Below are 20875 nucleotides of genomic sequence, written 5' to 3' on the forward strand. Positions count from 1 at the left end.
CTCGCAAATCTTTGGCACGCGGGGCTGGTGGAGAGCGAGGTGGAGTAGGAAAGGAGGAGTGCAACTGTTCTTATTCTGCAAGCACAAATGGAGCTAAAAATTACTGATCCCAGGCAGACTCCAAGCAAGGAATGTAGGGGGACAAAACTCACTCAGATAAAAGTTGCTTAAGCAAGTTAACAGTTTGATGGCACTTACTTGGAAAGACTGCAGGAAATGGGCATGTCCCGACTCCACTCAATTGGGCCATTTTCTGCTTTTTGAACTCCAGATATTGCACCAGAAAGCTTACCAGTTATAATTTTATACCTTGGAGATACAGGAAAATAGGCACACGGTCACCCAGAAATACAGTAAATTCTCTAATAAAGTTAATGGATTAGTTCCAAAAGTGCTTGTGCACTTCTACTTGTACAAGGCCCCCCCCCCCCCTTTCTACTGCTCCCTTCTTCCTGCTACAGCGTCCCACACCTTGTTCTAGAGGGTCCCTCCCTTTAGGAAGGGCAAGGAGGAAGAGGCAGAAAAGCCCCAATGCATGAGTGAAGTACCATATACACACATCTTAGGATCCAAAGCAACATGTATTCCAAATCTGTGACCAAAGTGTTGTGCAGGAATACAGCCACATCCTCTTAAGATCACAAGAACAGCCCTACTGGATCAGGCCCAAGAAGGTTCATCTAGTCCAGCATCTTGTTTTGCACAGTGGCCCACCAGATGCTTCTGGAAGCCACAGGCAGGAGTTGAGGGGATGCCCTCTCTCCTGCTGTTACTCCTCTGCAACTGGTACTCAGGGGCATCCTGCCTTTGAGGCTGGAGGTGGCCTGTAGCCCTCTCTCTAGTAGCCACTGATAGACCTCTCCTCCATGAAGTTATCCAAACCCCTCTTAAAGCCATCCAGGTTGTTGGATGTTACCACATCTTGTGGCAGAGAATTCCACAAGTGGAATATGCGTTGTGTGAAAAATTACTTCCGTTTGCTGGTCCTAGATTTCCTGGCAATCAATTTCATCAATTTTCTTAACTGGCAGATTTTCAATACTTCCCAGGTTTCTTGATATTAAAAGATATCACCACTTGTTCTTAACAATAAAAGCCTTGAGTTGTTTTATTATTTATTTATTTATTAGATTTATATACTGCCCTTCCGATACGGCTCAGGGCGGTTCACAACATGATAAACACAATTAAAAACAAATGGGTTTAGAGCAAATTTTTTTTAGAGTTTTAGAGCAGGGCTGCATAACATTGGCCCTCCAGTTGTTTTTGGACTACAGCTCCCATCATCCACAGCGACCAATAGACAAGAATAATGGGAAATGTAGTCCAGCACCTGCAGAAGGGCCTAAGTTGTCCAGTCCTACGTTACAGAAACTCGCCGACACTGTACCAACATTATGTGGCAAAGCGATTTTCATCAGTCTCTCCTTTCCTCTGAAGCCCATTGTGCCTCCCATAAATATGACCCCAAGCATCATGCAACCCCCCACAGCATCAGCACAGTGCCTAACATACTGCTTGAATTTCAGTACACAGTTTAACAGAACATGTGTGCAGCTGCACAAGACTACTCTTGAAAAAATCCAGTTGTGTGATGGAGAGTAGGGGTGTGCACGAATCAAATTCTGTGATTCAATTTAAGATTGAATCGAATCGCAGAGCCATCAAATTTATTTGTTGAAAATAGCCAGTTTGGCTGTCTGTCTTGATGAATCATCCGAATCGATTCGGGTGATTCAAACACCATTTTGAGGCCTGTTTTGTTGGAAAAACAAGCCTCAACATGGTGTTTTTCTTCCAGGGAGAGCTGGTCTACCAATTGGAGTAGAATATGAAGCAACTGGAATATGAACAAGTTAAAATATTTAAATATCTTGGTATAGTTTTCCATGCTTTGGGAGGCCGTCAGGCCCACCTGAACTATGCCATACAGAATGCCCAACAATTGGCCAACTCAATTAGATCTTTTTATTTCATGAAGGGCGCTGCATATATACCTGCTGTCATTAAATTCTTGGCAGCTAAAGTACACCCACAGCTTATGTATGGTGCACAATTGGGCCCTTTTTGCAATTTTTCACCTCTGGAGGCCATATAGACAAAATTTCTTAAGATCCATATTCCAGGTCCCAAATAGTGTTTCAAATGCCACTATTAGATGGGAGGCAGGCCTTTATACTTTGGAATCGGTTTACTGGAAATATATTTTCCTATTCTGGTTAAAATTGAAGTTCTTACAAGGGGGATTAGTCCCTCTCACTATGACCGACTCCTCTGATTCAAAATGGAAACGGTCGCTCAAAATAAAATCTCAACTTTATGGGATTCCACTTGAAGAACTTGCTAGGATGGGCTTTACCACAGCTATGAAGGTCATTAAACAGTGAATAATCAATACTGACCTACAGGTTGAAGCCTCCAAAATACCTAGAGGTTTGTAAATAGGTAACCAACTCTTCAATCTTAAGCCCACTGATTACCTAAGTAATATAACATTTCCTAAATTTAGGCGTGCCTTGACTCTCGCATGTCTTAATGTTCTTCCAACAGCTGTTTTTAAGGGAAGGTTCAAGGGGACTCCTTACGCTTCGCGCCTCTGCCCTTGTGGCTCAGGTGCTATTTAGTCTACTGCACATTTTATTCTTTACTATGACCTCTACAGGGATGCCCATTTAGATTTTATTTCACCCTGGTTGAAGTCTTTTCTTGGCCATTCAGATGACTTTTATCTTGATTTATTATTGTCTAAATTTGATATTATGAGTACTAATTCTCTGGCCAAGTTTTGTTATATTGCATGCAAGTTGCGTATTGCCATTTTATGATGTCTCTTTCTTTTCTTTTTATTCTAGTCGTTGATCGAAATAAAAGCTGACTTAGATTCCAATTGGAGTAGGCGGGTAGACTAGCCCTCTGTTCTGGACCTGGGTAGACCAGTCCTCCGAGGCGGGCATATGCGCTAAGTCTGGAGCAGAGGACTAGCTTACCTGCTGACCCCAACTGGCAGACCACCTCTCCCCAGAAAAAAAGTGCCATTCTGAGGCCCGTTTTACCAGCAAAATAGGCCTCAAAATGGCGTTCAAATCACCTGAATCGATTTGGGTCAAATCAGGGGTGATTCGCTAACCCTGAATCGGGCCTATTTTGGGGGTGATTCGATTTGAGGTCAAATCTGTGAACTGCGCCCAATTCGACCAGAATTGATTTGACCTTGAATTACATACCCAGTGGCCACCCATTGTTTTCCAGACTTGTGCAACTGCTCACACTCTCTGTTAAACAACACACGGAACTTTGTGCAGTCTGGCAGCCAGCGTCAATTTCTAAGTTACCTACATCACTTCCTTGTTTCTGCGAGGCCCTTCAAAAGGTCGGAAGGGTAAACTTCCAGTTGCAGCATGGTAAAATGTCACCCCGATGCTCCACAAATCCACTGTTGCCCCATATTTCTTTTGATGCTCTTTCCTCAATACTGCTCGCTCATACATATCAGGGTGCTAGAGGGTGGGAAATAGGAAAGCAGCCTAAGAATGACTTGCTCAAGGAACTGGTCCATCAAACGTGCCATGCATCCTAGTTCTGTATGTTTTTAATTCTGCCCTTTCTTGAAAAGTCTTTAGAGTACATGAATTAAATTATAGAGGCTTGAAGAACTAATACTTCCATCCACAAGAATGCTTTAATGCGGGGGCTCTCAATCTTGGGTCCCCAGATGCTGTGGACTACAACTCCCATCATCTCCAGCCGCAATGGCCAAAGGTGATGATAGGAGTTGTAATCCAACAACATCAGGGTACCCAAGTTTGAGAACCCCTGCTTAATGGAAGGACACGCTTTGAAAAAGCTGACCAAACAACAATGTCATGATCATGGCCCTTTCGACCATGAGCAGAAACTACTAGCGTTGCATGTCACTGCAAATCTAGTGAGGAGATTTGTGGCGGACAGCAATCCAACAGGAACGGCTCACAGAAACAAGTCAAGCTATCCACTTGCCCCAAGCAAGCAGCTTCCATGAACTATAGAAGGGAGAACAGATCACCACAAGAGCAGCCTCTGTGGATAGGCCCACCAAAGGCACCAGAGGGAAGAAAGAGGCTTTTGCAGCCCATATTAGTAAGTCCCCATCTTCTATACAAACGCATCACATGAAAGTAAAAAATAGCTCTCCCAAGACTTATTATTTAATCTGATGATTTATAAGATGACAGGTCTAGAAATTGCCACAAGGCTTTCACTTCTATACTGATGGTGGTGATAAGTTATAGCCTATGAAGATTGCCCTTTTTATTCAGGCTTTTGGCCAAGGAACTGTCCCTTGCTATTTTAAATTTTTTAGCTGCATTCGTTTGATTTTCACTGAATTGTTTTTAATCTTGATGTTAACTGCCCTGTGGTCTTGGGACGAAGGGCGATATATAAATGTAAACAAAGAAATAAACAAACAGGCACTAGATCTCATTACAAGATAATTCACATCTAGGACTTTGTTAACAGCCATGCAGCTGTCACTAAGAAATATTCTAAGGGTGGCTCCACATGTAACGGCAGCAAGGAAGAAGTACAGAGGAGTCACTTGTTCTCGTGGAGGGTGAACTCCACTGCCACTTCTGTTTCATGTGAAGCTGGAACTGTTAGGTGGAAAATGGAGGTGGCCTATTTAAAATATTTATACCCCTTCAGTGCACTACTGCTCAGAGTGGCTTATAACATAGATAAACACAATATAGGGTACAACATTAATAATGTTAAAAAGTTAGAAAACCAGGCTAAAAGCACAATTAAAAGAAGTTTTAATTTAATTTAATTCAGTTTTTAATTTTAAAAACTGAAATTAGAATGAATGTGTGTGTGTGTGTGTGTGTGTGTGTGTGTGTGTGTGTGTGTGTATAAATTCTCTAAGGTGTACTCGTGGCTAATCCCATGCGTGGCAGCTCTTGCGAGAGTTCACGAGCAGCTGCTGGGAAAGGAAGAGGAATGCTGGAAAGCGACAGAAAAGCAGCGACAGCAGAACTGGCTGAAGAGATCTCTGTGTGTGTTTGGGGACGGGGGGAGAACGAAGTGGCTGCAGAGATGGAGACTAAATGAATATGGGGCAGGGAGTTGGATCCATTGCTGGGGGTGGGGGGAAGACAGGGAGAACTGGGACGCAGATGCTTTGCGCTGGGCCAGCTAGTTCATCAGTAAAAAAGCTAAACACTAAAAAAAACCCTGCCAGATAAAAGCAAAGCATACGATATTAAAAAGACGTCTCTCTTAAAAAGAAGTGTCTTCAGTTGTTTCTTAAAAACACTAAAACCTACCTAAGCTTAACACTGTCAAGCCAACTTCAAATAATGTTTAGCAATGTTGAGCCACAATGGATCACCAACATTCTCCACTCAACATCTGCCTAACTGTTCCAGCTTCACATAACACAGAAGCAGCGGCAGGTGTGGAAACACATCCTTGACAGGAATGGTGGCTCTTCTGTACTTCCTTGCCACCGCTGTGTGTGAGGTCACCTTTAGTTTTAATAATCAAATGCAGCAACAAACAAGGCAAAGAAGAAATCAAATGAACAGAATTACCAAATACTCTTCTGTGCCATAGAGAGAGACAAATTGTTCATCATCTTCCAGTTCCCTTGCAGCCCCAAAATCAGTCAGTTTATATACAGATTGGCCGTCTTCACCGATAACACGCATTATATTTCCTGGTTTGATGTCACGATGGACTATTCCATTCTCTCGAAGATGATTCATCCCAGCCACTTAAGAATTGAAGAGACAGATTATTAAAATTACAGAAAACACAGCCAGCTTCAGCACCTATTTTTCCTATTACTGCCAAGCAAGAATTTACAACATTTCCTTTTCATAGGTATTCGTACCATTGCTTGCTAAATCATCTAATTTCCTACCATATCAAGGAATAGACACGGGCCAACACTGTCTTCTATGTATTGTTCTGATGATGTGGTACATTATAGCAATCCAGTATACATTCAATAAAATCATAGGGTTTGTTTTTTTTAAGCAAAGATACTTATTCAATAAGATTTCATGTATTCCACGTTAACTCTGCTGATGGCTCCATTACCTATGTAGCTATTTTCAAAAGAACTGGAAATGTTATGATCCTTATGGGTGCATAACCAGAGCATGTGCAGGGGAGAGGGAGGTACAGGCAGACTAGGGGTAACCTGCATGTAAATAAATATACTAAATTTGCATTTATTTATTCACCCATTTATTTATTTTTCAAATTTGTATACCACCCCAAACTTCAGTCTCTGGAAGTTTGTATACTAAATAAAATAAGCAAGCAAGCAAGCAAATAAATGTACTAAATGAATAAATATACATAAAGTTTCACAAACATCTGAAGGGAAAAACCCCAAATTATGATATGGATCTAAGTCCAAAGAAGCCTCAAATTCAGGCAAGCATTGAAATAATACCACCACAAGATAAGCCAAACAGCAGACAGTAAAGGAAGGAACTTCTACCTACCAACATCTTTCAGCACAATTAAGAATTCTGCTTCCGGCAATCCAAAGGCATTTGATGGTTCTTCCAGAACTGTATACAAACTGCCACATGGACAAAATTCCATAACAAGGACTTTATGTCTAGAAGTTGTCTAGCAAAATAGAAGAAGAAGTTGGGAAGAAGTTGTAAACTACAAAAAACAATACTAGAGTTACAGTGAAACCAATTTTATTGTTTGTTTGTTTGTTTGTTTAACCAATTTGTATACCGCCCAAGATGCAAGTCTCTGGGCGGTTTACAACAAAACAATAAAAACAACAAATAAAAGGGTTAAAACATTACAACATTTTAAAAATGTTAACACTATTAAAAATCAAACAATTAAACCAGTATCTAATTAAAAGCCTGGGTGAACAAATGTGTCTTGACTGCCCTTGAAAATATAAGAGAAGGCTTCTGATTGTCTTGAACTTACCATCTTTCAAGTGAACCGATGGAAATTGCTATGGAAGATTTTTCTCTATCTTTTCTCTCTACAAGGAGTCCAACCTTTCAAGATATTGCCCAAGATATTTCCCTCCACTTTTGATTCCCTTAGGCAGCAAGTTATACTATGATACTATATGGAAGTTTTGCTGAAATTGACAGGATTCACTTCCAGTAAATAAGCTTAAGGCTAATAAAACTTCAACAAAAAAATGTCTGTGTGCTTTCTCATTATTTACACTAAAAAGAAAGACCACCTCTATGCCCATGCAGTCATAAAGGAAACTCTCTCTCAAAAAAGGCTGTGATTAACTGCTATTATAAAAATCAAGTAATCAAGAGTTACACACTGTCCCCATGAAACTTGCCATATAAACAGAAAAGCACACATTTGCAAAGAATCTCTTTGGAAATATAAAAGCAGTAGAGAGGGGGTTTTCTGCTCCCACTAGTAAGTTGGGGGGGATTAGGCAGGAGCTTTCTATAGTCTACACCAGGGCTGTATGTAGTTGTAGGGTTGTTGGAGTTGTAGTGCAACAACAACTGGAGGACTTTTGGACTACAATTCCCATCAACCCCAGCCTCAGTGGCCAATAGTCAGGAATGATGGGAATTGTAGGCCAACATATGCAGGAGGGGCCACGTTGTGTAGCCCTGGCCGAGATAGTCAAAAGGACTTCACACAAGTGACATTTAAAATGTGTGATAATAAATAATCCTTAAACTACAGACACAACCGTGGATTACCTCCTCTTCAATGGCAAATAATTTGACAATGTTCTTGTGATTCAGTTTCTTTAATACTTCAAACTCTCTCATCTGAACATCCACAGGACGAAGGAAGCTGAAGTTGTTAAAGACTTTGACAGCATACAAGTCTCCAGTTTTCTGCAAAATAAGCATCGGCATTAAAAAACACCAGGGTATCACAAAATGAGTTCAGCAATACTGCTTATTCTAGTCTGTTGCAAGTTCTGTATTACAAACTTATAAAATAAACAGAGACAAAAACTGCTTTAGCACAGGTCTGATAATCAGCAAGGATAACAGGCTACTCTAAGAAGTATGTGTATAATTTTTATGGGACCACCACCACTAACCATGGCAGAGCATCTGCATTGTATGCAGAAGGTCTCAGGTTCAGTCCTTAGCGGCATCTTGAAACCCCTTGCTTGCCATTCTCGCCTAAAGAATCGGCCTGAAACCCCCTGGAGAGCCACTGCTAGTCAGAGTAGACAATGCTGAGCTAGATGGGCCAAGGGTCAGACTCAGTAGAAGGCAGCTTCCTGTGTTCCTATCTGGGAAGAGCGAGCGAGTGAGAAGGCTACACTTTCTAGAGGTTGTGAATAACCAAGACAATTACTAGTGGCAAACACTGGAGGGGCAATTTTGATTAGCTCCCATACAAGTAATCAGATGTTCAGATCTTCTGGGACAAATAAATCTTACTTTCCTATTTCCAAAGTCTTTTGTTTGACAAAACGTGTACATAGTGCTCTCTTAATAAGACAAGTCAACATATATTCATTTCTTGGAATGTGTAAAAAATGCAGAAACATGTTATTTTACAAAGAAACAAATAGGGAACTAATTTTAAGATCATGCAAACCACCTTTTTAGTGGGCGGGTAGGATATATTTCTCTAAACACACCTTGTGTCGTCCACGGAAAACATTTGCGGTAGCCCCTTGTCCCAGGATGTCTGACAGAAGCCAGAGGTAATTTGAAGTGCTCTGCATTTTTGCTCTCAACGGGGGAATTGTTTGAGCTGGAAATTGAAATAAAATATCTTGAATTATCATTAATATGACAATCTCCTCCCCTTTGGGGAATCTAGAGAGGTACCTCAGGAAATCAATCAGACCAGGGGTTCACAACTTTGGCCCTACAACTTCCATAACCCCTAACTATTGGCCATTGTGGCTGGGGATTATGGGAGCAGTAGTCCAAAAACAGCTGGAGGGCCACAGTTGTGCAATCCTCTTTTAAAAAGGAACTCATTTTCACTGATCTAATGAAAACAGCAGATCCTGAAACTCTTTAGCTCAAACTTAGTATTGGAAATGTTTGAATTCCAGTGTTTTATTTATGGTTATCTTTGAAACCGAATAGAGAGGCCATGTCAGTTTTATTCATTTTATGTATCAGTTTTGCCAACACTGGATTATAAAGATTTAAGAAAACAGTTCAATAAGCAGGAAGGCCTATGAAACCCTGTACAACTGTCTCTTCACCACACTCTTACAGTTTGAAGCCCTATTTGAGGGGAGGAGAGCTGGTTTTGTGGTAGCAAGCATGCACTGTCCCCTTTGCTAAGTGGGGTCTGCCCTGGTTTGCATTTGAATGGGAAACTACACGCGAGTACTATAAGATATTCCCCTTAGGGGATGGAGCCGTTCTGGGAAGAGCACCTGCATGCTTGCATGCCGAAGCTTCCAAGTTCCCTCCCTGGCATCTCCAGATAGGGCTGAGAGAGACTCCTGCCTGCAGCCTTGGAGAAGCTGCTGCCAGTGTGTATAGACCACAGCGGCACAACTTTGGCCCTCTTCCTCCTCCTCCCTACAGCTCCCATTATCCCTACTGGCAACTGTGGATGGGGATTCTGGGAATTGTAGTCCAAACACAGCTGGAAGGCCCAAGTGGTGCAACCCTGGTGTAGACAATATTGAGCTAAATGGACCAATGGTCTGACTTGGTATAAGGCAGCTTGCTATGTTCCGATTTGGGCAACATCTCCTCAGAGAACTAACCCAGGAGGAAAGTGGGCTTAGGATCATGCCCACTGACCCAGCCTCCAACCTCCACACATCATAGGTTACGCTTATACACAAAGAAGATCTATATATAAGCATAGCCTAAGATGATACAACTCATACACAAAGAAGATCTGTTGAGTCTTTTCAGTTTAGAAAGGCAGGTAAGGGGCGGGGCATGATAGAGGTCTACAGAATTATGCACGGAGTGGACAGAGGGAAGTTTTTCTCCCTCTCTCTTAATATTAGAATCTGGGGTCATCCATTAAAGCAAAATGCAGGGAGACAGAAAAGGAAGTACTTTTTCATACAATGGATAGCTAAACTATGAACTTCACAGCTGCTGGATGTGGGGATGGCCACCAACCTAGATGGCTTTAAAGGGGGCTTAGACAAATTCATAGACAATAGGGTTATCAGTGGCTACTAGCCAGGATAGCTGTATACTTCCATCAATATCAGAGAAGGCATGCCCCCGAACACCAATGGGAGGGGGTGTTGCCCTCTCTTCCATGCTTCCAGGCTTCCCAGATGGGCTTTTCTTATGTTCTTATGACAGCTACATGGAGTTTAAGTTAGGGCCAGAAGTCACAATCTCAGCATCTTGCCACACATGTTCATTCTGTGCATATGTTGTTTAAATAGGGCTACCGCACTATTCAGAAGACATATAGTCTGCACGAAACCTTCTCATCCCAAAGAAGAGGCACTTTCCACTCACAGGAACTCAGATGAACAGTCAGAACTCTATGCATGCACTAGAATTTCACTGTTGACTGCAACGGTGAGCAGAGTTTCATGCACTTGATGGGATACACATGTGGAAATACACTTGACATAGTAGTAAATGAGAGCCTGCACAAGTCAGGATCTCCATACAAGCACTGATATGAGCGCACAGCTCTGGCTGGATGCCAAACACCTCTACACAACAAAGCTAGGGAAAATACCCCAATCCTATTGTCCTGGTCTTATTCCTGGTATGTGGCAATATTCTACAGCAGACTAGCTTGCTATCAAGTGCTGGCTCCTCCTTCTCCAAATACTATCTTGCAGGAAGTACAGATATGGTTGGATTTTAAAACAGTATCACAGATATGGATTGAAACTTTAAGATTAAGCAGCCCCACTGGGGGAACAAAAAGGCTTTATTAAGATTAGAAGAAATCTCCCTGCCCCCCCCCGCCCAATCTCAACTGAAAAGAACCACCAATCAGCCAGCCGCGTTGCAAACATGATGCACAATGTAGGCATAAAGCCAAGGAAATCAATAATTCCATGGCTTCGGCATTATCTCTCACCACAGTAGAGTAGAGGCTGAATCACTGCTCTCAGAGCAGTTACAGTGGGGAGGAGAGCTGGTCTTGAGATAGTGAGCTTGAACTTTCCCCTTTACTAAACAGGCAAGGTCCACCTGGGTTTGCATTAGGGAGACTACAAACAAGCACTGTAAGATATTACCCTTAAAGTTTGAGGCCATAGCTCAGTGGTAGAGCATCTGCTTTGCATGCAGTAGGTCCCAGGTTCAATCCTCGGCAGCATCTCCAGGTAGGGCTGGGAGAGACCCTTGCCTGCAGCCTTGGAGAAGCTGCTGCCTGTCAGTGTAGACAATACTGAGCTAGATGGACCAAGGGTCTGACTCAGTATAAAGCAGCTTCCTATGTCACAATCTCCTTCCTAGCACAATTTTCTTTACTTGTGTACAAGTATTGTGTAATAGTCTACAGCAGAAATTGACAATATAGGGCCTGATGGCAGTTCTCAACATAGACTGACATTTGGCGAAGTGTCGAATAATCAAGAATTGGGAAATATACAAATCTCCTGAGGTGGAGTAGGGGAATCACTTATTTGCTGATCTTGGGGGCAGATGAAAAAGATAAAGTGATGATGTATTCCAGGAAGTTTGGAAGAGTTTCTTAGGAATAATGTGCACTCTCATAATTGTCTCATGTGGAAACTGACTCACTCTGCAACAAGAGCTCTTCTCTCTTTCTTTTCTTTGACTATTGTTTTGTTTGCGGGTGGGGGGGCATTGTTATGGGTATTATTTGTTTGCTGAATGCATTGATTTATGCTGTTCTTATGTTAACGCATTTATATACGTTATAAGTATATATAATGAATGCATTATATACATTTATATAAAATCTCAGTGTGACTTACAATTAAAACAAACAGCAACTAAAACCTAAAAATCATATACAACAGATCAAAATTACCATAAATAAAACTTTAAATCATCATAAACTAAAAGCCTGATGAAATAGATGTATTTTCAAAAGTCATTTAATAACAACCAGAGATGCACGCATGTATGATTTGAGTGAACTGATATACTAAGTTAGGAAGATGAGGGTAAATTACTATTGTATCATTATTGATGTCTTCCTGTACACTGTATTATTTTGAATGCTAAGCTATGTTTAATAAGTTGTTAATAACAAAAAGTAACCAATCCTCACAGTTGCAAAAAGCTTTAAAATGAGATGGTAAAAATAACTATGGGAGCAGTTCTATGCAGGCTTGCTCGAGAGTAACAGCACTAATCTATGTGGGGCTTACTTGCAAGTAGACATGTACAGGATCAGCAAATTCGTTTTAAAAAATCATTATGGTTTCAAGTCCATATAGCAACAATAATTATTCTTACATCGTTTTGCAAAAAAGAGAGTGATGTCTTTTTCACATCTAAGAGTACAATATGCAAAAAGATCACGCAAATTCAGAGTGAATGCTTGACTTACATTTCCTGTGTGGCCTGCAGTCCAGAACAGGCGACTGTTTGTTTCCTAACATTAAGCTTAAAATAACTGTTTGTGTGAAACTAGCCCAGAGTTCTATCTGCAGTTGCCACCAGCTTAGTGACTACTCAGGGACAGTATTCCTTCTCTATTGGTGCCCCCAGGTTTTGGAATGCACTCCCTGCCAAAATAAGAGACTCCCCATCTACGACAGCTTTCAAAAAGACTCTTAAAACAGACTTATTCATCCAAGCTTTTAATTAGAAGTATAAATTGTGGATTTGTTTTCAAATGTTTTAATGTTTTAGTTGTTTTAATTTCTATGTTTTATTTGTTGCAAATTGGCCAGAGTCGTGACTTTGGGGCAGTGTACAAATATATACTCCTCCTGTATTCTGCCAAAGACAACCACAGGGCTCTGTGGGTCACCAGGAGTCGACACCGACTCGAGGGCACAACTTTACAAATATACTAAATAAACAATGTTATTCCTGTGTTGTTCTTGGCATGCTTTACCTTGAGTTCTCGGACAGCAAGCTGAGATGCTTACAGATCCTTCAGTGGCAAGGGCTTTAGCCTGTCATTTCAAAGGACATTCTAGGGCTCTTCTTAACATATTATTTCAAGTGGCCAGCTAACACTGCCCGAGCTGACTGCCTAACCCGACTCTTCCTTCTAGCTCAATTCTAAGCAGTTCTACTTGGAAGTAAATTAATTTCTGGTCCAATCAGGGTAGCTGGGACTGCAGCTTCAGCCTTCCATGTTAATTACACTTATTATTCCTAGCAATGAGATAAATGCTCTCTCATGTCTTCCAGTATCACACAATATATTCTCAGAACCTTCTCTAGTTAAACCAGATGTGCAACTCCTTCTGCAGATAATTAGAAACTTGCAAATGAAAAACTGTTGTATTCTGCTACTTTCAGTTTTGTCTTTTAATGTTATGCCATTTTGTTTAAACTGTTTTAAATGTTCTAATTTTTATATTTGTTGTAAATGAGTTTGGGGCAGTATACAAATACACTAAATAAATAAATGTTGTATTAACTGAGTGCATAACTCTGCACTCAGAGAAAAGAAGCATTTTTAAACTTCTTTTTTTAACTTGAGGGTGTCCCCCGCCATGCAATAACTTATCACTACCACCGCAAATGAAATACATAACATTTTAAAGATTAGGAATGGAGAATAAAATCTTGACATATTCACATTTGAGAGATATGTCACAACTGATAGCCATTATTTAAGCCTAGTTGGATATTAGGCAGATAATCATATACATCATGTTTTAATATAAATGAATCAAGTTGTTTCAGTGGAACCTTACAGAATGTTCATTCACACATCTTCATATTAAATAGAGATAAGATATTCTGCTTTTAAAAAGGGGTGTGTGTGATTTTTTAGAAGGTTATCACTCAGGATATGATGATCTGAGAAAGATTGTGCACACCATCCCCAATTAAAAGAACTTTATCATGCTGTGGGGAATTTTGAAACATAGCTTTGGTAAACAACATAGTTATGATATCACATCAAATTGAAGGAATATTTTGTCTCAAGGAATTTGGTATCCCACTATCTTTTTGATGCATTATTCAAACCCCAATATCTCTGTGTCCTGAGAAAAGCCCACCAGACATGGAAATGATTCCACTGTTCATGTAATTCCTGTTTCCTTCCTTGCATCTCTGTAAATAAGTTTATAAGGAAGTTATATCAGCCTTCTGCAATTTACTTAGATGTTCAAGTCCCATTAATGTCCAGTTGATCTGTTGTTTTGTGCTAGACTCTTGGGCAATGGTGGTGAACTTGCAAATATTTATACTAAGGTATTGTTAGGCCTTCATGATCTTCTTGTAATTTTTTGGCTACATGTAGCTTTACCTTTGTGCATAATTGCATTCCATCTATTGATATCTGCTTTTTTCAATTTCGTATAGGAACCAGCTTCCCGTCTTGGAAGGAAATAGGTCTGTGCACTGAAAAGGACTCACGGCTGCTATACCTGAAAAAATGTTTGAAATCTGGATCACACACACAAAATATTCCAGGTAGAATTATGGTGTTCATGTAATTCCAGAATGTGGCAATATCCGTACCCTAGACAGCAAGCTCTTGTGCAATTGAGGGCAAGAACAACATCTATAGGGCTTGTTCAAAAAATACTCAGATCACAGTTGGAAAGGTAGTCCTACAAAGTCAATCCTGTATATGTACTTTCACTGTGCCCTGGGGAAAATTATGATTTGAAATATTTGCCAGGTAACTGATATACCTGGCATGCATTTCAATATAAGAGAATGTAAGAGAGAGAGAAATTCTTTGGTCAACCATCTTCACAATTTTTCAAATGGGCGCCAATTGGTAAAAAAAACCCTTCAATGTGAGCACTATTTCCTGCTGTGTTGACCTCCACAATGTGCTGCATCTCCCCCAGTGTCAGGGAGGAGAGCCCTTTAAGAGAAGGAGAAAGACCTCCGCAGAGCTTTACGGAGAGAGCACTGGGAAGAACTACAGTTCCCAGGGCTCCCTGAATGCCTTCCAAGATGGTGATGGGGCTTGGGAGGGCTCTCTTTCCCTCTAAGGGGCCCCACTCCTGCTGGGCTCTGCACAGTGGGAACAGTGGCCTCTGCATGGTGCACAGGCCTAACAAACAATTCCCCTGCTAACTGAGCAGAGGCACCTTTTTAAAGTGGCAATTCTCTTTAATTAGCAAGGGGAGAGCAACTGGCCCTATCCATAACCAGCACAGCACCCCTCCAGTGTATCTAACTTATGTGTCTTTTTTAGCTTATGAGCCCTTTTGGGAGCCATTTTATTTATGTCTATTTAAACCACTTTGTGAACGTCTGTTGAAAAGCAGTATATAAATATGCATTGGATTTGTAATTAGGGAGTTGCACTGAGGGACCATGGGAGCAGCCAAGGGTTCTGGGGCCTTACAAGGGTTCCGGGGGCTGCCTTAGGCTCAAGCACTCTAAGGCCTGCAGGTCAATCACAGCTGCCTCTCTATCCACATTAAACCCCCCACCCCCCAGGCAGAATTTCAGTTATCCATTGTTTGCAACCCAGTTTCATATCTTTATGGAAACACATAGGCGGCCTGCCCAAAGCCCAAATGGAAAAGGGGTATTCCATGAGCTGGCCCAGAGATTTGGGCCATCAGTGCCATCTCAGGGGACAAATGCTCATAGTGATAGAGGCTATCCCTCTTCCCAGAGATGAAAAATAGGCGATAGCATTGTTGCACTTACAGTTTTCAGTGTGTTATCACCCCTTGTTTATCCATACCCTCAAACAATTAGGGTAAAATTGTAGTCCGTTTTGCACAAGGATAGGACCAGGGATTGTTCTACTCCCTCCATACAGTAATCTTTGGAGGAAGACATTCCTGTCCATTTTCATATCCATTCCTCTGACAACATCAATCAAGTTTTAACAGTAATTTACGAAACTTCTAAAAGCTTTAAAAATACCATTGCAAATTTGGATGCTGCAGGCCTGAAGGTCAGGATAATAAAAGCGTAAGACTGAAAGCTAAAAGTATTGCAATGCTATCACCTATTTTCCAGCTCTAAGGGTGCAGACCTTGTCAATAATCACAATGAGCATTTGTTTCCCCCCCCGAAATGGTACTGACCACTCCAACTGGCACAAGTACTAAGGAAGAGAATAATAGACTGCATGATTTGCTCTCCCTTTCCCTACATTCAAAGGTAGGCAGTAGAATCGGCACCAGCCTTTTTAGCTTGCTGCAGCCAGATACTCTGCAAGGTCCACTTGTGTCAGAGTTAAAACCTTGTGCACTGTGGCTGCCAAAGTCAGGTGGGGAAGGACCCAATCAGCAAAAATAGAGAGTGAAGAAAGAAAAAAGGGGAATAGAAGTGGGCAGTGTGTTCTCTCTAATTTTTTTCACCTGTGTGCAGAATGAGTTTTGTTCTGGGCAGCAGTATCAAGGCAGTGTGTGAGCACCTGCATTCGGAGTTGGGCCTTCCTGATTCAACCTGAGCAGGATCTAAAATTAACTGAGTCGACATAAAAAAAAACTGTGAGTGCATGCACATGCCTTCAGAGATGGGGCATGGAATAAGGAAATAGGCCATAGCTGTGAGATGGAGAGAGACCGTGAGAACTGGCAAAGACAGGAACAGCTGAGAAAAGGCAGGAGATGCAAGGGGTGAAGAAACAGAAAAATAGATATAACAGATGTGTGAGAGAAAAGAGGAAGGTATGAATTTACACAGAAAAACGGGGTAATTTAGAAAGGGTGCTGTGGATGAACTGGTAGGTAGAGAAACAGAAAAGATGAGGATGTAGACCTGCTGAGGTTCAGAGGAAAAAGCAGCACACGTGCTTATGAAGCCAGAAAGAAGGAGGTTTAAGAATGGTGGAGGGGAAGAAGGGAGTGTGCGTTATAGGGTGCAGAGAGCAAAGGGGGCTTAATAGAGAATGTCTTGAAGGGAACACTGAGCCAGAAGTTTAACAAAAATCCTTTCTCGCCATTAATACAGCAATGCAGCCTGTCAAACTGGCAAAAATATAAGAGTGGTCCTCGGAGCAATTTAAGTTATATAGCTGGTCAGGAGGCAATCAATGTCAACATCTCTTTAGGAAAATTCCCTTAAAGGAGAGATCTTCCGTATTTTTCCAAGGCAGGGGCACTTTGGCAAAAAACCTTCAATGTGAGAGCCATTCCCCACTGTACTTACTTCCACACAGTACAGTGCTTCTTCTCAGGGCTGGAGCCCTCTCTTAAGAGCTCTAGAGGAAAGTGCTGGGAAGGGCTACATTTCCCAGCACTCTGTGCATGCCTTCCCAGTCGGTCCAGGGGCTCAAGAGGTCTCCATTTCCAGGAGCCCCCTGGCCCTGGGCAAAGTGCACTGCACAGTGGGAACGGCTGCCTCCACAGGTGCCAGGGAGATCGTGCAGAGTCTTCTGCTTTGACCAAAGCTTTGCACAGGCCCAACTAACAATGAGTCAGGGAGTCACCCTTAAGATTGACGAGGCCCACCACTACAGGCCTTACAGTGAACAACATTGCCTTAAAGATACTCCATGCAGAAACTTGAAACAAAGTCCACATATGTGTGGCACTGGAAGCCCAAAGGAGATGCAGTGTACAGTTCAGTATTCCTCAGAGAAACTCACAGCTGCTGCCAAGATAACATAACTGACTCCTCCTTGGGCCTCTGCTCATTTTTTAAGTTTGGTTTTTGCTGTTTATCATACAGCAGTGCTCAGCAGCCTCAGGATGTTGAAGGCTGGACAGGTTATTTCCAGCAGCCAAAAATGTTCTAATCCAGTTGAAAAGTGCGTGCACACACAGAGCTTGCAGAATACATCCTGCTAGAGCATGGGTTCTCAACCTTAGGTCCCCAGATGTTGATGGACTTCAAATCCCACAGTCCCCAGCTCCAGTGGCCTTTGGTTTGGGATGATGGGAGTTGAAGTCCAATAACATCTGGGGACCCAAGGTTGAGAATCCCTGTGCTAGAGAGACATATCCCAGGATTTGGACTTCTTAAGAATATCTTAACAGAAAGTAAGTAGGCTTACATAGCAAAACAACCAGAGGGGTTTTCTTGTGTGTTTCTTAGTTCAAATGACTTAGAAGCATGTGTCAGTTAGGACTCACTTCCCTTTTCATGAACACTGCTGCTAATGAAAAGGTGCTCCAAAGAGAGAGGAGAAAATGGCCACTAGCTACGTAGCTCACACGATACCGCGAAAGTAAACACTCCATGCAGTGCAAGCCTAGGCAGGTTTCCTCAGGAGTAAGTCCAGCTGAGTCCAAGGAAGTCTTGCTTCAAAGTGGCCTGGGTCCAGGATGTCTTAAAAGATTGCTGCCTCCTTCAATAGGAAGCTGTTTGGCTACTCCATTCAACTGAGGCCCTGATGATTATCTACTCACTATCTGAAATTTAACATGAAGGACACAAGATGGGGCTTCCCCCCACACCATCAGGAATGGATCTGTAGCTCAGTGGTAGAGCATCTGCTCTGCATGCAGAAGGTCCCAGGTCCAAACCCTGACAACATCTCCAGGGAGGTCCCTTGGGGAGAAGTGGTCTTGAGCATGAGTTACCCTCCTTGCTAAGCAGGGCTTACCCTGGTTTGCATGTGGTTGGGCAACTATGGGTGAAAACTGTCTGCTGTCAAGTATTCCTCTTAGGGGACGTGGCTGTAGCTCAGTGGTGGAGTGTCTGCTTGCATGTGGAAGGTCCCAGTTTCACAACCTGGCATTTCCAGGTAGGGCTGGGAGAGACACCTGCCTAAAACCTTGGAGATCCACTGCCAGTCATTGTAGACAATCCTGACCTAGAGGTACCAAGGGTCTGATTTGGTATAGAACACAAAACATAAGACATAGCTGTTTTCTCAGGCCTTTTGTTAAATCCATTTTAAAAACTGTTTTGTGTTTTATTTTATTGTTTTGAAATCATTGTATACCACCTCAGGATTCATGTGTTTGGCGGTTTATAAGTATAATGAAGGAATAAAATATAATGAAGAATAAGATAGCTTCTTATGGTGAAATGCTCTTGCCCATATCGCTACCTCACTTCTTGTAAAATATGGCATTAATGAAAGCTTCTGGCTGATTAAACATCCACCTAGGTCTAGTGACAAGGCAAGATATTAATGTTTTGCCAGAGAGAGCCCAAGATTACTGTTTGTGTGCCTCCTCCCCGCCAGACATACACCCATCTTAAGAGGCAATCCATTATTAATGCCTAAAATAATCTAGGGAAGCAATCCCCACAATTCTATGCATATGTATTTACTCAGCATTAAGCCACACTGAGTTCAGATGGGGATTATTCTAAAGTAGGCAAACACAGACTTGCACTCCATGACTGTAGTTTTAGTGCAAACCTCCCAGGACCAACACTAGAAATGCACAAAGGCATAGGCCATACATTAGTAGAAGGAAGCCTAAGGAGCGCCCCGGTCCAAAGGTGGGGTAAAAATGCTGAACCAAATCACTTAGCATAATAGACTATAGGGGGGAACCCAACATTATGTAAAGGCTGATCCACATGTAAGTGTGCATCACTCAATACCTCACTGTTGAACCTATGAGCGAGCTATTTCCATTGCAAAATATTGTGGTGGTAGGAGATCCACAAGCTTTGCTTCTTGCATGTAAGCCATCCCATAATCAAAAGGGGCAGGGTGAACACACCCCAAGAAGTGCTGGCCCTTGTCACACTGGGCTGTGCACACAGGTGCAGCTGGAAAAAGGCTCAGTAGTAGAGCCCCAGCTTAGCAAGCAGAAGGTGCCCAGTTCAACCTCTGGCAGCGCTGACTCTCCAGGTAAGCCTGAAAAAAATTCCTGCCCGCTGCTTCCTGTCAGAGCAGGCAATACTGAGCTGGGTGGACCAGGGGTCTGAAGCAGCAGAAGACAGCTTCCTATGTTGCTGTCACAGGGCGCGGAGGGAAGCCACAGCAGAGAGCCTGGACAATAACGGGAGCGGGGCGGAGAGAAGAGGAAGCAGCAGTCTGGCAAGAAGCCCACGAGGAAGCAAGGTGTGCGGGTGGAGAGGAGAGGTGGTGGGCTGGGCCAGGCGCCGCGCAGGGGAGCTCCAGAGCCACAGCCGGAGGAGCTCCAGATTCATAAGGCGGCGGAGCTCCTGCACCTTTTCCGCTGTGGAGGAGGAGGAGGGGGGATGAGTTGGGGAAGGCGCCGCTTGCAAACTTGCAAAGGCGGCTCAAGCGCGAACCCGCCTCTTCTCCCTCTTCTGCTGCGCAACCAGAGGAGTGCCAGGAGGAGCAGCGGCGGCCCTCCGCTCGTGTGCACTGCTGGAAAATCCGCGCCTCCGCCTCCCTCTCCGCCCAGCCAGGGCTGCAAAGGCGAGCCGGGGATTCCCCCGCCCGCCTCTGGCCTGGCACCGCGCAGCCCCCTCCGCGCCTCCAAAGAGCCTCGTCATTCACTCGCCCGCCTGCTCGCTCGGGCTCCTTCGCCCTGCTGGGCACCCCTGCCGGCTCGCGCGGCCTTACCTGCTCGGTTGCCGCTGGAGACCGCCTCCCGCTGGCCCAGGCCCCCGGGGTCCCGCTCTGGCAGCGGCCTGCTGCAGCCCAGCACTTTCGCTCCCAGGCCCAGCTCCTCCTCCGTCCTCGCCGCCTGCTGCTGCTGCTGCTGCTGCTTCCGGCTTCCTGACGCAGAGGAGGAGGCGGAGTCGTGGGAGGGTGGGCTGTTTGGCGGCCAGCTTCCCACCTGCCTCCTCGATGCCCTCCTTGCTAGCCCCAGAGGGGCCAGTGGCCGGGCCTCCGGGAAGAAGACAGCGACAGCAGCAGCATCAGAGGCGACCGTGTGGGGGGCCGCCCACGGAGGCCCTGCCAGGTCTCCCCACTCAGAATGAGATGGGGCCCCTCTGTGGAATAGGCTGCATGGTCAGTTCGGCTGTTCCCC

At 43.3% G+C, this 20875-nt stretch overlaps 1 protein-coding gene across 1 annotated transcript in view; it reads right to left on the reverse strand.

Moving 5' to 3' along the window:
• The window catches only part of TBK1 (TANK binding kinase 1), a 39088-nt gene extending 18493 nt beyond the window's left edge, over positions 1-20595 (reverse strand). The window contains exons 1-7 of the mRNA XM_053296084.1: positions 20464-20595; positions 8612-8727; positions 7707-7847; positions 6495-6624; positions 5571-5752; positions 3337-3497; positions 199-309 (exon numbers count right to left, since the gene is read on the reverse strand). Of these exons, the coding sequence (XP_053152059.1) occupies positions 199-309; positions 3337-3497; positions 5571-5752; positions 6495-6624; positions 7707-7847; positions 8612-8698 (812 nt within the window). The 5' untranslated portion in view covers positions 8699-8727; positions 20464-20595. The remainder of the gene's footprint in view (positions 1-198; positions 310-3336; positions 3498-5570; positions 5753-6494; positions 6625-7706; positions 7848-8611; positions 8728-20463) is intronic.
• Positions 20596-20875: the final 280 nt, after the last annotated feature.

Source organism: Hemicordylus capensis, chromosome 2 (genome assembly GCF_027244095.1).
Source record: "Hemicordylus capensis ecotype Gifberg chromosome 2, rHemCap1.1.pri, whole genome shotgun sequence".
In the NCBI taxonomy this organism is placed as follows: domain Eukaryota; kingdom Metazoa; phylum Chordata; class Lepidosauria; order Squamata; family Cordylidae; genus Hemicordylus; species Hemicordylus capensis.